Here is a 17,787-nt window from a genome sequence, read left to right as displayed (position 1 = left end):
ATGCCTTTACTAGTTTAGTTTCTTTATATATATATTCGAATATTCGAATACTATTCGAATCGAATCTATCCTAATTTGTATTTGTATTTGAATAACATTCGAATCAAAAAGTGTATTCGGATTCGTATTCGAAATATTCTAATTCGAATATAACTATTCGAATTTGAATCACGAATCGAATCAAAATTATTTGATTTGTTTACACCCCTAATGGTAGCTATGGTTTTCCTTTGTCTATCAAATATTCATATCATAGTAATAGATGCAGAAGCGCATTGTGTGTCCATGAGAGATCCACCAATGATGAAAGCATTTGGGTAAATGATGGTGTAACTAAAGTGCCCTTATTTATTATCAAACCTGCATTTCTGCAGGGTGCTAGGACTTGTAAGTGCTATGGTAAGGAAGACTTTTGTAGGTTGCCAACAGTAAACCAGTGCACCTTACTACATATTCTATAAGGAGGTGTTTGGTTGGATGGAAAATGTTTTTGAGAATTTTGAGAGGGTTTCTGTTTGATTATGAATTCTGTTTAACTTGAACCTGTCTGCATTTGAATACACATTATTTTCCTTGTGTGTATTAACTTGTAACTTTTGGAATTTCGTGAATTAAATTTTAGTGGTTATGATGAAACTTGATTAATCACTGTTGAAAGTTGAATACTTCATCTTAAATTGCATATTTTGTAAAATAGGATTCTTTAGTAAAGTGTTAGATGTATGGTTGTTTATGGAGCTGGATCTTCCTGTAACTTATTTATCTCTGAATCAGAAATTTTACTAGGAGTTTGGTTATGAACTTAGGAAAATTTTAAGGTGTCAATTAGTATTGTGCCTATCTGTATTGGGTATAAAAAAAAATGTACGTTTAGTTGTCTTGGCTATTGTGGGGACTCCCTGTGTTGAATTGCATTGGGTACAAAAATAAAAAATTCTATTACATGTATTCTCAAATCTTACTCTCTCATAATCTCATGTGGTGTGGAGTAAAAATTAAGAGTAGAAAATGGAAGTAAATGTCATTTAAGATTTTCTAATTTAGAAATGTCTACGCGCTTTATGAAAATATTAACAAATTAATAAAAATTTCTCATCTCTCTTTATTAAAAAGGGGAGTAAAAAGCACTTACATAACATGAGAAAAATTCTTAAATAGACTATTAAACTTTTGTGGTTTGCGCAATTAAACAATCAAACAAAAAACATGTGTAATTGAAGCATTTAACACCAAAATTGTATATAATTAGTATAATTTACCTTATGCTTCTGGTGTTGAGAAGTAACTTAGTCAAATTGTTGAGTTGGCATACATGCATATAACGCCATAGCCATTATGCAACGCTAATATGTCAAGCTCTTTGATTTCAATCATAACTGCCTCATCCTCTTCTAGATTTGGCCATTTGAGTGAGATGGTAAAAGTAACCATGGTTATCTCCACCTCTTTAATGAAGGTGAAAGGTGAAGGTAGAGATAGTCATGGTTTTTTTTCTTTTTGGGTTCAAATCTAGAAATTATTTTTAAAATTTGGTGGAGGATTTATTTTATTTTTATTATATAATATAATGACAATGGAAGCAGATATAGATGTCTCATCTATTGACCTTATCTTTCTCTCTTTTCAAAAGGTTAAATCCCAACTCCAAGGACCCATTGACCTTATCTTTCTCTCTTTTCAAAATGTTAAATCTCCAACTTCAAGAACCTCCTATTTCTCAGTCTAAACAAAGCATCTGGAATGTTGTAAATCATGGTAACTCAGCTAAACACAAATGTTAGACATTTACTTACTGCGCACGAAACCTCTCACTTTGAAAGGTTGCTCCCACACTACCAACTGAACTGCCCATGTGGGCTCTATTGACCTTATCTTGACAAAGGTGGAGGCATCTGATTGTCTCCGGTAATTTGTAGGTTTACCCTTAAATAATGTAAATTGCACAATTTTTAGGGTAAGATGTTTTAGTTGCACAATTATTATTATTATTATTATTATTATTTTCTTGATGATCTAGTTACGCATATCGTATGCTTTTTCCAAAACATATATGTTGCAAAGTGTTAGCTACTTAGCTTCAGCTTTTGTAGTTTTCAAGTTCCTCCTACCTACATCCAATCTTCAAATTTGCAATATATATGACCGAATAAATATCCAAACATTACTCTTACAAACAAATGCCAAAACTTTTCAAATGGCTTCAAACAGTAAACTATTCTCACTTCTCAATAATTAAATAAAACATTTTCATTACCCCATCAACAGAAAGAAACTCAAATCTGCAGCATATCAGGCAGGCACCTTGTAATGTTTGCTCCACATGTAGTCATTTATTGCCTTAAATACCAATAACCATGTTGAGCATAAATACTATATAAATGTGCAATCCAATTATCAGTTTAGGCTTTTAGTTGAGATGGAACACATGCTTCAATTTGGTATCAGAGCAGGATGCGTATTAAACATAAATAATATATAAATGTGCAGTCTAACTCTCAGCATAGCCTTTTAGTTGAGATGAGCACATGCTTCAATTAATCAAACTCCCCTCCCCTCTCAAAATCCACCCCTACCCATTCACTCTTCTCCAAATTGCTTCTTCTAATAAATGTGCAGTTCCAATAGACATTGATTAAAGATTCAGAGAGCCCCCAAATCTAATCTAAACTATACAAACATCTTGTCGAAATTAAAGCATTACATATTACAATTTGTGTTATTTAACTCCTTAATCTATCATGACAATATACTAAGGCAGAAAGACAAATTTCATGATTAGGGTGACACTACCTTTTAATAGTAAGCAGATATAACCAATATAGCTAGTAAACAGAACATAATGGATACACATTAAGGCATTAAAGCAAAAAGGGTTACCTGAGGAGGAGGAAGGAGATGAGAATGAAGAAGGTGATGAGCCTTTAGGGAGGCCATTGGGATAATAAGAATAGCTAATGAAGCACTTATGGAGAAATATTTGGCCAGAAATAGAGCTCCTACATTCAACTTGAGCTCTCTGAACAGCATTCTTCACACACTAACCACAATCAGAATTGCCCACATCACCCTCACACTGGCCCAACACATACACAGACTCATAGCTGGTGGTGTAAAACCCATTGGCACTGGGAATCCCACCTACCAAATTGTTGAAAGCAGTGTCCCTCCTCTCCTCAAACCCTTGGGCATAAATAATGTGTAAATGTGCAATCCAACTATCAGCTTAGACTTTTAGTTGAGATGGAGCGCATGCTTCAATTTGGTATCAGAGCAGGAGGCGTGTTGAGCATAAATAATATATAAATGTGCAATCCAACTATCAAACTTAGGTCTTTAGTTGAGATGAAGCACATGCTTCAATTTGATATCAGAGCAGGAGGCGTGTTGAGCATAAATAATATATAAATGTGCATTCCAACTATCAGCTTAGCCTTTTAGTTGAGATGAGCACATGCTTCAATTAATCAAACTCCCCTCCCCTCTCAAAATCCACTCCTACCCATTCACTCTTCTCCAAATTGCTTCTTCTATCAGTATACCCATGATGATAATCACTTCATTTCTGAGTTCTGACCAACTACTTGTTGAGTATATAATATATAAACATAAATGTGCAATCCAACTATCATTTTAGACTTTTTGTTGAGATGGAGCATATGCTTCAATTTGATATCAGAGCTTATGGTCCATGTATTGCTTGGAGCCCATCAAAATAATCCAAACATCTTGATTAAATTATGCCTCAAGAAACTGGGAATATGCATGGCCAAAGGGCGATGTTATTATTCTCAATAGGTTACCAGTTATCCCACAACTACAATTGCCATTCAAGAATGTATGGTATCTATTAACATCCCTGACTATAATCTCCATGTCTACTACCTTGCTAATATACTTGAAAGCTTCATGGCAATCCCTGCATATCCTCAAAATTTTCACAATTCTCAGAGGTTTATCGAGTGGAGTTGATCCACTCAACAGCCCGAATGCAAGTGCCAGCTTCTCACTGCGAAACCAAAGTGCTTTTCTTTTTGCTTCTCATCTACTTCGTGTAGCATTTCATTCCACACAGGCACATATCCTAACCTTTCAATCGCTTCCATCAACTCTGCTAACTTTCCATAAATCTCATCCCTCCTTTCGTGCGTCCTATCTTCGGCCAAAAACACATGAACCTCCCCACGGACTTCAATCCAACTCCTCCCGCCTTCCTTCCTTACTCTCTTGTCCTTCATTGTCTTCCACTCTTCCTTCACCTCGTCCCACCTCCCAATCAAACATGTATAATGCTCGAGCCAGGGCTCCAAACCGTACTCTTCCTTCATCCTCCTGAACCATCTTTCTGCCTCTTCACCCAATCCTACATGATAAAATGCAATCAAAACAGCTAAAAAGCTGTAGTGATCGGGCTTCATGCCTCGCGCTTGCATCAACCCACCACATTCTTGAAATCCCCTTGTTGTGCATAGCCTGACATCATCGTGCTCCAACCCACCACATTCAACACAATTTCCAATTTATAAACCATGGCGCCAGGGCCGTTCCAATAAAAGTTGGGGCCATGTGCCATATCTTAAAGTGGGCCCTTTTTTCGAGTAATTTATATATATAAATATATAATAGTTGTTCAAAAAGTTGTATCAAAATATAAATATTGTATTATATATATATATATATATATATATATATATATATAATTTTATTTAAAATGTGACATGCATCATGCACATTTAGATGCAAAATTATCAATCAAACTTTTGATATCAACTTCTTCCAAAAGATCATTTTCAATGGAGATTATAGGTTTATAGCTAATCTATTGAGTTTGTTTTGTAATGAATTTTTCAAGTGCTCCTTTTTGAGATTGAGTTAGTTGCATAATTCTTCTTTTCTTTTTACACTTCTCAAACCCATATGTATATTATCTAGAAGACATAATTATAAAATCCTAAGAAAAAAAAAATTATTTAGAAACTCTATGAATAAATAATTAATCAAGAAACAAATTCTTAAAACAATAAACAAAAATTATGAAAAATACATAATTTTAATTACCTGTTAAGAGAATTGAAGAATCTCAAAATTTGTGTGATCAAGAAGAATTGAAGAATCAGTAAAGTTGCGGTCTGCGATCTACGAAATTACCGAATTGTGAATTGAAAATTGTCGAATTTCGTTACGGTATTGCTGTATTTTATAGGGTTGGGAATTGAGAATATTCTAATTGTCTAATTGAGATGTGGGATTATGATTTAAGAAATATAATGGGCGAACGGAATTGGCAATGTTTTTGGATTAGGATATATATATATATATATATATATATATATATATATATATATATATATATATATATATATATATATATATATATATATCTACGAAATTACCGAATTGTGAATTGGAAATTGTCGAATTTCGTTATGGTATTGCCGTATTTTATAGGGTTGGGAATTGAGAATTTGCTAATTATCTAATGTGAGATTATGATTTATGAAATATAATTGTCGAACAGAATATAGGGGTTTTAAATCAATTATCAATTGGGCTCAATTTCATTTTGTCACAAATTGGTCCAATCTTCATACATTTAGTCTAAATTTTTGTAAACTATATATACATATAATTTTTTTAAAAATATTTTGGGAGCTCTGTGCGGTTGCACATGTTAGACATGTTCATATCCGGTCCTGCATGGCGCGAGCCTCCCTAACAAGCCCACATCTCCCATACCCATCAATCAGCGCACTACCTACAACAACATTCAAATCCAGCCGGTCATCACTGTATGCCCATGAAGTATTCTACACTGCTCAAACATAGCCATCTCGGAAGCAGCCCGTAATGCCCCCGAAACACTGTACATAGTGGACGCCACCCCAGCCCTCCTCATCTCAGCAAAATAAGTCAAAGCCTCAACGGGTCTCGAATTCTGAGCCAAACCAACAACCATCGACGAGAAACAAACCTCATCTCTGTCAAGCATTTCATTGAACACCTTCCGTGCGTGATCAACAAACCCCATCTTGCAATAAAAAGAAACGAGCGTAGACGCAGTAAAGGGCTCGGAAGAGAGCCCCAGCTTGCGCGCCAAGGAGTGGAGCTGGAGGCCGAAGGAGAGAGCAGAGAGGGAGGCGCAGGTTTTGAAGAGGGCGGCTAAAGTACGGTTGCTGGGGCGGCGGTGGCGCAGCATGGAAAGGAAGTAGCGTAAGGATAGCGCTGAATCGTGGAATGTGGAGATGAGACAAGTCCATGAAACCACATTGGTAGTGGTGGAATTCTCACTATTAATATTATAAAAAAAATGCCTAAAATAAAATTTCACTCATCTCACTATTAATATTAAGAAATGAAAAAAAAAATCATCATATTACAAATAAAAAATTGAATTAGAATTAATTTTGAAAGCTGAATTCATCAGTGCTGCAGGGCTCGAACAGTGGACCATTTCATAAATAAAAAATTGAAATTAGAATTAACTTTGAAAGCTAAAATCAACTGTGCTGCAGGTTTGAATAGTAAACCATTTCATCAATGCAATGAAAACTAACAATTTATGCCATACTAACCCCTATTTTGAACCTTGAGTGATGGCCATGGGTTCTGCTCGTTACTGGGACGGCTGCATAGATTCCCTTGAATGTGCCTGTGTGTTGCCTCTGCTAAGTGTGTTACGCAAATCTTCTTTCGATAGGCTTCTTGTCTTACGAGTGACAACCATGATGCTTAATAATAGTAACCAGGAACTCAAAAAAAAAAAAAGAAAAAGAAAAGCAAAGGCCTTTCGTTTCGGTCCCCACGGACGGTGCCAATGTTGGTTTTATGACTACGGGGTAATCAGTCGGTTGGCCAACACAACCGTAAAATCAACAAATATCGTATAAACTACTTGAACAGTATCGTATGGACATAACAATAATGGTTTTATGGACAATACACCAGGAAAATAATAATTAGAAGAGAGAGGTGAGTCATAGATAGACTACTTAAATACCATGTCTCATCTAAAGATTTTCCTAGACATGTAAGGTCACTTTATCACGGTTGATTCTTTCCAACACGATATGAACTAAATAGTAATTGAAAATGGAAGAGAATAGTAGAGAATAATTGCAAGAGATAAAGATTTTAAGTGGAAAAACCCCAATAGGGTAAAAACCACGAGCAAGTCTAAAGGTGTTTCACTGTAAAGAAATTATTACAACTCTTCCTTTGATGTAGTAAAGAGGAAACAACGGAGAATTTCTCTCTTGCTAAGGAGGGAAAGAGCAACTAATAAAGGAGAGATGTGAGTAATTTGGGATGATGAGAATGATACATGGGTAGGGTATTTATAGGTGGAGGTTAGGGTTCAATCTCGTAAATAACATAAAATTTGGGGTATGAAATGCAATTTTCTCCCCAATAATTTCAATATTAAAATATAATATCTTTTCCTTAATCATCCATCACCTTGTCTAATTGTCTTCCACTTGCACTACTTTTTCAATAATTTTGCCTTCAACTTGATATATAATATATTATTAACACATTATTGGTGAAAATGAGATGTCCTTGTCTTCCCTTCTATTTTTGACTATTATGAAATCCGTAGATGGCTCTGTGGTCTTCATGAAAATTATAGCCCCTTGAATTATCTTTCTACCAGTTCAAAAATCTTTCAATTTGGATATTCCTACGGTAAAATATGGCCAAAATATGAACAGTCGCCAAATAGGGCGAGAAATAAGATACTTCTGCCTTCTATGTGGTTTTTGGCCATTTTACCTTCAGATTTACACTTTGGGGTTGACATAAGATTTTAGCCCTTTGAGTCTTCTTTCCCATGCCATTAGAATCGCCTGATTGAGACACTCCTATGCCGAGATATGATCAAAGTACTGGATCCTCGACAAATTGGGTGGTAAATAATACTTTATGCTACTTTACTCTAATTCATTCTTCCATAATTATATTTTCCCAACTTTAATTGGGCTGCTTATATGGATTGGGCTGTTGTTTGCACTTTGGGCTTCACCGAGCTCCTAATCAAATCAAACTAATACATCGTTCTGGGCCTATTGGCCAGACCAAAATATTCAGGCCCAAGTATCTCACTCAACAACCCCTTTGAATTTTAGCATTTTGGAGCAATAAGTTGTTACAAAAAACTAATTAATTAAACACTCTTATTGATTATTTTAACCAAGTCAAACAATTAATAATGATCAAATAAGTCAAAATTGTCTGATCTGATAAAGTAACTATATTACCAAACAGGTCATTGTAAATTAGAGTCATTTCCATTTTTGGTCCTACTGTTATTTGGGCATTGCCAATTTTAGTCCACTTCATTAATTTTTGCCACATTACGACCAGTCTTATTTAGTACTTGCCACTTTTAGTCCACCGTTAAATTTTTCGTCAAATAACCGTCCAAAATAGAGATATTTTGGTATTGTCATGCTTTGATCATCTCATTTACTCTTTGCAGTGGTCTTCCTAACACATTTTCATCCAATGAAGAGGTCCGGCGAAAGCCATGGCTTTGTAATATAGCTCACATGGCTTCCGCCGGACCTTTTCATTGGATGAAAATGTGTAAGGAAAACCACTGCAAAGGGTCAAGGAGATGACAAAAGTATGAAAAGACAAAAAATACCCATGTTTTGGATGACCATTTGACGAAAATTTTAACGGTGGACTAAAAGTGGCAAGGACTAAATAAGACTGGCCGTAATGTGGCAAAAATTAATGAAGTGGACTAAAATTGGCAATGCCGCAATAACAGTAGGACCAAAAATGGAAATGACTCTTGTAAATTACATATCTTTATTATTGATATGACACCCATAAATAGTTTTTCTTTTTGGTTAGATCAACTTCAAGGTCTAATAAATTAACATGAATACAAGGATATACAATGAAACTTTAGAGTATGTTGAGTTTTGACTAGATGGTTTATCAGAACTATATCATGTTGTAAAATATTTTTTTCATAATTAAACCACAGAACATATTTTATATCAACTAATCAATTTAAATGCTTATTAAATCACATGGCATATTATAAATGTTACAAATTAACACACCTTATAAATATAAGTAATAAGTTACTCAATTAGAAATATATTTTAAAGTTTAATATAAAAAAAATTAGTCTACATTATAAGTCTCGTAATTGATATCTGTAAAATAAATGTCACAACCCCACAATTTACAAATGATACATACAATTGAAATTAGAAATAAATAGAAAAAACCACCAATTTAAATATTAAAAAAATAGAGTTTAGTTGTATCATGTATGTGTGTAAATTTAATGGCCCCTACCACTTTTTATAGCCATTTAAAATATATTTCTAATTGAGTAACTTATTACTTTCTCTAACACATTGTTTTATAACTCTGAACACAATCACTCGAGTATGATCTTTTACCACTCTAATTTAAGTACTACTACGCTAACCATTTAAATAATCTACTACTTTTTCAAATCAAATAGAGTGGTAGTTATTAAATTAGAGTGATGAAGGCCATACTCGAGTGGTTGCGTTTAGAATTATAAAAAATGTGTTTGTTATGGAAAAATAGATTGGGTGAAATTGAAACGTTAAATGATTAATAATTGCATTTACATTAAATATATAAATAATATTAATAAATTTATATAAGTATTAGCAAATAATTTTTTTTATTTATAATACAATAATTTTACTTTTTATTTTTATAAATAATAATTTATTATATTAACAGTTCCTAAATATAATTAATAATTACTAAATTAATTTTTTAAAAATAATCATAAGCTTGGAGATTCTCCATCATAAATTGGGGAATTTTAATATAATCAAATTTAATCAATCATATTATAAATCCTTAACTATCAATTCGATGACTTTTAATTCCTTAATTTTCCAAATTAACCAAATAGGTCCAAAATATTCAATTGTTATTGAGTTAAAAACCTAATCATTGTCTTTTAATTATCATAAAGCTAATCCTTTAATTGTTGACTAGTTGCAAATAATCATTCATTTAAAGTAATAAATTTGTAACTAGCTCAATAATTGAAAATCTAGATTTATAATAATTGAAAGATAGGCTAGATTTATAACTTGATTAATAATTAAAAAAAAAAAGAAATTAGATTTAAATTACTTGAAATACATGGACTACATCTATAATTTAAAAGAATTGATGGATCAAAAGTGTCATTCTTTCTTTTCAAACTATCATTACTTTTATCAAACTTCATCTAATATGAGTGTATTTTAAATATTTAGAACTAAATGGGGACCGGTTCAAATCAAAATAATTTGAAATCTATAAGAATTTAAATTTTGAACCGCAACATCGTTCTGATTTCTATAGTGACATTTGGATTTGGATTCTAACTAAATTCAATCCAAATGAAAATGACAAGAAATTGATCGAGTATTCAATGCTCTGATCTGGCAGCATTACATTATTGTAATATTATTGGTATCATGCATTATGTATGTACACTCGTTATTATGGTGCCGGATATGCATTTTGGGTAATTTTTCGATAAAATATTACTTGTGCTACGTAGCTATATTTTAATTACATTATAAAAGGTAGTTTATGGCCCTATTTGGTAAATGGTTGTTAGCTGATTGAGTTGGTTGTTTGGGTTAGAAGATATGATTTGTTAATAACATTAGCTGATTGTAGAAAGTTGTTTAATAAATTAGCTGTTAGCTAATAGCTGTTTGGTATAATTTCTTTTCTCAAAAAGCTAATTGAAAATGCTGCTTTGAGTAGCCTTTTCAATTTTAGCATTTTGGAGTTACAAAAAGTTTATTATTTACCAACTAATAGTGGTCAAATAAGCCAAAATTAGCTGATAGGCTGATTATTTACCAAACAATGCCTATATGTAAATGTTTGAGATACAAGCTAAAAACGTGTGGTTCTTGAGACTGATTGCGCTAAAGCATAATAGAGTGTCTGACAAATTAGCAGACGATTCGGGCACAGAAACTGGTCCAAGGGAATCATCACTTGTAAAAATCGAACTCGGATTCTCTCAAAATTCTTCTCCACAAAAAGAGTTCACTTGTCACTTGAACTACCCATTGGGTTTAGATTCTCTTTAATAACATACATATAATATATGTTGCAAATCGAATGGCAGACACATTTTGATCATTTGTAACTTAGTATTCATTCCTTGCTTGCAGATTATTTTATTGGTGCATATGTAATGCTTTATGTAATTCTTTATGTTGTTCTTCTATATTCCCATAAAAAAAAAAATTACTAGATCTAATGTATTCATCAAGATTGTGGAGTCAATATTCAGTGCCTTCATGCTAACTCTTCACGCCTTCATCACGTAATCTTCGTTTCTTTCCAAGGACGTATTCATTACACCTTTAACCGATGCGTGCCAAAGCTTGTAGCATAGCATTCGATAGATGTAGAGGAGCTAAATAGCAAAGAGCAATGAGTTAAAAGATAAAACATTAACACCACATTCGATTGGAAGGAAGGAATTAAGGGATAAATGAATTGTAATTCAGTAGAATAATAGTAGAAATTCAAATTACATTGTTTGGTTGTAAGGAATTGAATTATTGAGAATGAGAAAAAAAGAAAGAAATAATAATAATAATAATAATAATAATAATAATAATAATAATCAACAAGGGTATTTTTCTTGTTTTTCTCTTTCCTAATTGCCATAAAATTGGAATTCCCATGGGGGTGTATGAATTTTAATTCAATAAATGAAGGCAATTGCAATTCCAACCAAACATTGTAATTGGGAATGCCAAAGAATTGTGTTGTAATTAAAATGCAATTCATGTCAACCAAACATGTTTGTAATTAAAGTTGATTCTCATCAAAAGTAATTAAAAGGTTAAGGAGGGTGTTTGGTTGGATGAAAAATGTTTTTTCCTAAAAGGAGGGAAAATGTTATTGTTTGGTTGGATGGAAAACATTTTCTATTGGAAAATGAATTATTTGCAAAGAGATGAGATTTTGGTTTCCACAAGGCTTGAGAAAAAATTAACATGATTGAACCATTTTACCTTTATGAAAGTTTCTTAATTACATAATTTCTTATATACTCATTCATCTTTTTAGGCGCATATTGATCTTTATATTCATTATTCTTTACCTTTCTAAATCCAACAGCAGACCAAACAAGTTGTAAGTGTTAGTTTGATTATTGTTGATGTAATTTAAAATTAGGTATTTTTGTCTCTTTTATAGAGCATTTACTTTAGGATATCCTTTTGAAGACATTCGATAAAATTGAAACAAGACAAAGAAGATGAACACATGTTGCATAAGGATGACATATTGTGGACAAGGACATAGGATCGAATCTTGACAGCAGCAGTGCAAGAGTTACACCTAGTGTGATGGATTCATTGTTTGCACCAGACACTAGTCCTCTCACCTAATGTGTCGTTGAGTGTGATTTATCCATCCAGTATCCTGTTAGGTCATGGTGTAGGGCCTGGAGGCGAGAGAATTTTGCCTTTTTGTGAGCAAGAAATAGTCCTGTTTATTTAGGGTTGTTACAATGGTTTATTGCTAATGAACTCAAAACAGTCCAGTATTCCTCTATTAATCAGATTTGAAACCTTAATGTCCAAACAAAAAAGAGTGAATTAAGCCTGAGATTCTTTTGCTATGAAGCAAGCAGAAACACAGCCAATTAGCCATGAACTGAGGTTATACAATACAATATTCAGGGAGGAAAAAGGCCCATACCTGCTGGGATAATGGCTGGCTTTGTGTCTGTAACTATCAAAGATCAAATACATATATATCTATTGAGAATCAAAGCCTCTAGCAAAAATCCATAGCCAATGATGGCGAAAAGCTAAACATCACAATTCACGGTTCATGTTAGGGAGAAACGAATACCTCGAAGCCAACAATGTTGTGATGTACTAACAGCTAAAAGATGCAAAACCCGCAAAAACTAACAGCTAGAACAATCGCGATGCACTTATGAACAAACACCCCACTACAATCAGGAATCGGGTGAGCACAAGATCCCGTGTTTCAAAGTAGACAAAAATGCAAAGTCTAGCTGCTCAACTAGTGTAAAGAGAAGAACACAGAAACACGCAAAGAGACAGGGACATGGCTTTGTGGAAAGTGTTAAAGTTGTTCCATTATTTTAAGCAAAGTGGTTGCTCCTAGGACTTCTAGGTGGTTGTAATGCACCCAAGGACTACACAAATTGGAAGGCCATTATGCAAGAAGATGGAAAAAAGAGATGGCAATCACATGGCAACTGGGAAGAAAGGCCAAAAAAAACCAACACGCCTGGCTATTTCCAAACTTTTTCATTGCTGCCAAAAAAAATGCATTTTTTTCTCCAAACAAATCATTTACGTAACTAACATTCATCAACAGCCAACATCCCCAAAAATTTTCCCTACCCACATCCCGAATAGTTTTCCAGTAACAAGAATCCAGAACCAATAAGATTATCACATACTTTCCCTCATGAAAAACTTCGGCTAAAAACTCAGATGCCCCCTTCAATAATCTGCAGAACACAAAAAATGGCATAAGAGACTGTTCAAATATCTAACATTGTACCATTATGTGAAGCTAAACTTACCATCACGTTTCTTCATTAAACTTCTAGCAAACAACAAAAGTATGACTATAAAGCCCACTCCCACGGCTCCTCCTACTACTATTGCTGCCGTCTTCCCTGCATTTTGTCCTGCACCCGGAAATCATTATCGAACATGTGATGTTAGTTATTTGCCACAGTTCCAATAGACATTGATTAAAGATTCAGAGAGCCCCCAAATCTAATCTAAACTATACAAACATCTTGTTGAAATTAAAGCATTACCTATTACAATTTGTGTTATTTAACTCTTTAATCTATCAAGACAATATACTAAGGCAGAAAGGCAAATTTCATGATTAGAGTGACACTACCTTTTAATAGTAAGCAGATATAACCAATATAGCTAGCAAGCAGAAGATAATGGATACACATTAAGGCATTAAAGCAAAAAGGGTTACCTGAGGAGGAGGAAGGAGATGAGAATGAAGAAGGTGATGAGCCTTTAGGGAGGCCATTGGGATAATAAGAATAGCTAATGAAGCACTTATGGAGAAATATTTGGCCAGAAATGGAGCTCCCACACTCAACTTGAGCTCTCTGAACAGCATTCTTCACACACTGACCACAATCAGAATTGCCCACATCACCCTCACACTGGCCCAACACATACACAGACTCATAGCTGGTGGTGTAAAATCCATTGGCACTGGGAATCCCACCAACCAAATTGTTGAAAGCAGTGTCCCTCCTCTCCTCAAACCCTTGGGCATTCTTCCCACTGCAAGTCTTGTACAGCATCTCCATCCCAGAGATTTGGGGGAACCCAGCAACTTCATACAGCATGTAACACCCAAAAAGCTGGATTCTTGCTGCTGCAGGCCTCCCACACAGCTTGTCTATGAGGATTGGGAGCCTACTCACACAGTTGTAACAGTTCACATTGGAGAGGTCACCCCTACACTGGAACAGCCCAGTAATGGTAGCCTGCCCACTCCCAGTAGTACTCTTGTAAAACTTGGCCTTTGAGGACTGGGCAATGAGAGACCCAAAGAGCCCAGAGAGGGCCTGTGAGTAAACCCCAGATGGATCTGGCAAATCCTGCTTTGCACACCCCTTGTAAATCAAGCTGGCATACCCAGATTCAGAGCTGGCTTGAGAAATGAGCCCAAGAATGGGAAGAACAACCAAGAACACAGAAATGAAGGAAGAAGAAGAAAAGGGCTTTCTGGACAAACCCATCTCTGGAGTCTGGACTCTCCAAGCATCAAATCATGGTAAAGATTAGATTTTGAGGAAGCCTTCTACTAAAGAATGGGCAAAGATTTCTGGGTTTGCGCTCTGATTTCTTGGTTTCTCAAAAAAGTGTCTTGATTTTACTTGTAATGTAGTACTCCGTTTAATAATGCGGTTTGGGATTCACTTCCTACTTGGATTATCCAGAGGTGGTGAGTGGCCGTACCACTTATATCTATCACTCTATCTCAGTACTTGGATTATTTTATTGGAGTATACAAAAGAAAATAGTGTCAAATCCTTATGAAAAAAAAAATAGAATATTAGAGTATTTGAAGAGAATGAGAACAAAATGGTCATGAAAGAGCTCAATTAGGTAGAGGAAAATATTCCCTTGGTTACAGAGAAGAGAGCTGAGTGATGACTGAAGAAGAGGAAAGGAATCTATCTGTTCTTTTTGGGGAGAGAACTGTCCAAGTTTGACCAACCTAGTCAACACCACTTTTGAATTTGAAATTATTTTCTAGGTACAAAAATATGTTATTTTGTCAATTTCAAAATAGTTGCAGAGTCATCCATATAGGTTTTATGGATAAAATTGATGTTTGCTTTTCATCCTAAATTTTATTTTTATGTGATATTGTTTATTTATAAATAAAAGTTCTTTATTTTCATTAATTATTATTTGTAAAATAATACATTTTTGAATCCGTGGGCCCGTGGCGGAGCTTATTATTGAGTAGGCAAAACTAAAAAAATTTAAAAAAAAATAGTAAAAACGGTTAATAACAAAATATAAAATACTATTTCCAAAAAAAAAACAAAATATAAAATACCATTAATTGAATAAAACAGCTCAAATGCAACGTTTAAACGACAATTTATATCATGGACCCTGGATCTATCATGGACCCTGGATCAAAACGACAAAGTACAGAATTTATACTCGTAAAGTACAGAATTTCATAACACAAGACGCATACACATATAACATGTTATATATTTACAGAATTTATACTCGTAAAGTACGAAATTTCATAACATAAAGCACATACACATGTAACATGTTATATATTTACTTATTTTTTTAAAATCTGGTTTAGTTATATAATTTGTGTTCATAGACACAAAATTTCACAACACAAGACATAGAAATTCATAACATAAAATACAATTACTAATTTTTTTAGGTACAAAATTCATACTTTTAACGTACATAATTTCATAACACAAAATACAAAAATTCACAAGATAAAATATATACACATCCATCAGAATCCACAATGCACTTTAAACCCTAGTCTTTGCCAATAGCATTTAAAATGAGGAAGTTCAACTGCAATTGAGTAGCCCAATCAAGCCCAACTAGCAATCATTACGTGGACTAGGTCCATCATGCTCTAGATTTTTTTTTTAAGAACAAAATTAATATAGGTGTCGTTTAAAATATTTTAATTAAATTTTTTAATTTTATATATATATATATATGATGGTTTTGTTGGAATTGGGTTTACCATAAATTGGATATCGAGATGCAGAACATGATTGTTCGAAGAGTTAGGCTCAAAATATACGTACAAAGCCCAAATAATAAAAAATAATACAAGTTATAGCCCCAAACATGGGCTAGAATAATATTATAGGCATGCAGGATCAAACCCTAGTGCTCAACTTGGGAGTTACGACCCAAGCCAATAGACTATGAAGGGTTTGGTGAGTTAAGTGATGATTTTTAAGGAAAGGAAAGGGTGCCTATTTATATTGTTGAAGACGCTATGGATGCTTGACAAATGTACGGCATCGGGTTGCCTTCAATATTGGCCAAAGACGTGCCCCCACACAGCCACACTACTTGTATGTTATCGATCCTCATATGGTTAAGTAGAACATCATGCCTCTTAATATAAAAGAGATAGAATGACTTGGTGGGTTGGGGTGTGTGTTGTTATTATATGCTGGAGGTTTTGGGTTCAAACCTTTGGTATCACTTCTTTTGTTTATCTCGCTCCATGCCTCCTTTCCTTGGCAATAAAAACGGGTCCCAATAAAATACCCTCATTTTCTTGAAAAATGATTTCCTCGATCTCTTTTTGGGAAAGTCATTTTTCAATTTTCACACCACCACCATCACTACCGTCATTATCTTATTATTATAAATGTTGTTATATTCTAAACAAAATCATTAAAATGTTTAATTATAAAATTTTACTCATTTTCGTAAAATGAACCAAACACACCAAGATAATTCTCTAGAATGCAACCAAAATCAGATACTCCATCTGTCTCATTTTACCTGTCTTGTTTACTATTCATTGGTCAAACCAACTCTTTTTTCATTGCTTAATTTCTTTAGTAATTTTTAATTATTTTTAAATTCGATTTTTTATGTTTAATAGTACTTTTGATGTAGTTTCTAAATATATAAATTTTATATATTAATAGTAAATTTAATATTATAAAAAATTGAATTAAAAATAACTTCAGTCAAGACTCGTTAACCGAATCGGACAAACAAAATGGGACGGAGGTAGTATTTAAAAAGGACCCTTGATGCAGTTAACCTCCCATAAGATATTTGATAGTGATACTTTAATCACACTAAACCATTAGCCATCAAGTGCATCAAGGGTCCTTTTTAAATTTGATTGAGGTCTGTCTGTAAAGGGATGGAGAAATAATGAGATTTCCGAATAATGTAGATTATAAAGAACAAAATAAAGTTACAAATCATCTTATGAGCATTTCTCTAGCATACTTAAGGAGTTAATGCTTGTGCATTGGCTTGTTGATCCTCGTATATGTTCATCACTTTATGCCTTTCATGTGAGAGTTTTGCACATAATAATTTATTCTTAGAAGTTTTTATCTCATTTTATGCGTAGAAAGTTGATTAGTTTATAAGTACTCAAAATATTGTAAGGAAATATGTAACAACAAAATATTTTTTAAAATGTGGAGCATATAATATAAAAACATAAATATGGAGTTCAATTACG

General features: G+C 33.6%; 1 protein-coding gene and 1 pseudogene across 1 annotated transcript; both read right to left on the bottom strand.

Moving 5' to 3' along the window:
* Window positions 1–2,775: 2,775 nt before the first annotated feature.
* On the bottom strand, window positions 2,776–6,598 carry LOC116015741 (annotated as a pseudogene).
* A 6,699-nt stretch (window positions 6,599–13,297) lies between these two features.
* Window positions 13,298–15,200, bottom strand: LOC116015615 (plasmodesmata-located protein 2-like). Its single transcript, XM_031255724.1, has 3 exons — window positions 14,017–15,200; window positions 13,598–13,705; window positions 13,298–13,522 (listed from the first exon to the last, which is right to left on the bottom strand). The coding sequence occupies exons 1-3, from the start codon at window positions 14,795–14,797 to the stop codon at window positions 13,515–13,517; spliced, it is 897 nt and encodes a 298-aa protein (XP_031111584.1). The 5' UTR covers window positions 14,798–15,200; the 3' UTR covers window positions 13,298–13,514.
* Between the last annotated feature and the right edge of the window lie 2,587 nt (window positions 15,201–17,787).

Source organism: Ipomoea triloba, chromosome 4 (genome assembly GCF_003576645.1).
Source record: "Ipomoea triloba cultivar NCNSP0323 chromosome 4, ASM357664v1".
Classification (NCBI taxonomy): Eukaryota; Viridiplantae; Streptophyta; class Magnoliopsida; order Solanales; family Convolvulaceae; genus Ipomoea; species Ipomoea triloba.
This window is presented reverse-complemented; position numbering and strand designations above follow the sequence as displayed.

Bases quoted from the DNA above. Each gene is read 5' to 3' on its own strand.
- LOC116015615 (XM_031255724.1), bottom strand. From the start codon at position 14,797: ATGGGTTTGTCCAGAAAGCCCTTTTCTTCTTCTTCCTTCATTTCTGTG. The intron at 13,706-14,016 runs GTAACCCTTTTT...TTCCGGGTGCAG, and splicing joins ATCTCCTTCCTCCTCCTCAG to GACAAAATGCAGGGAAGACG.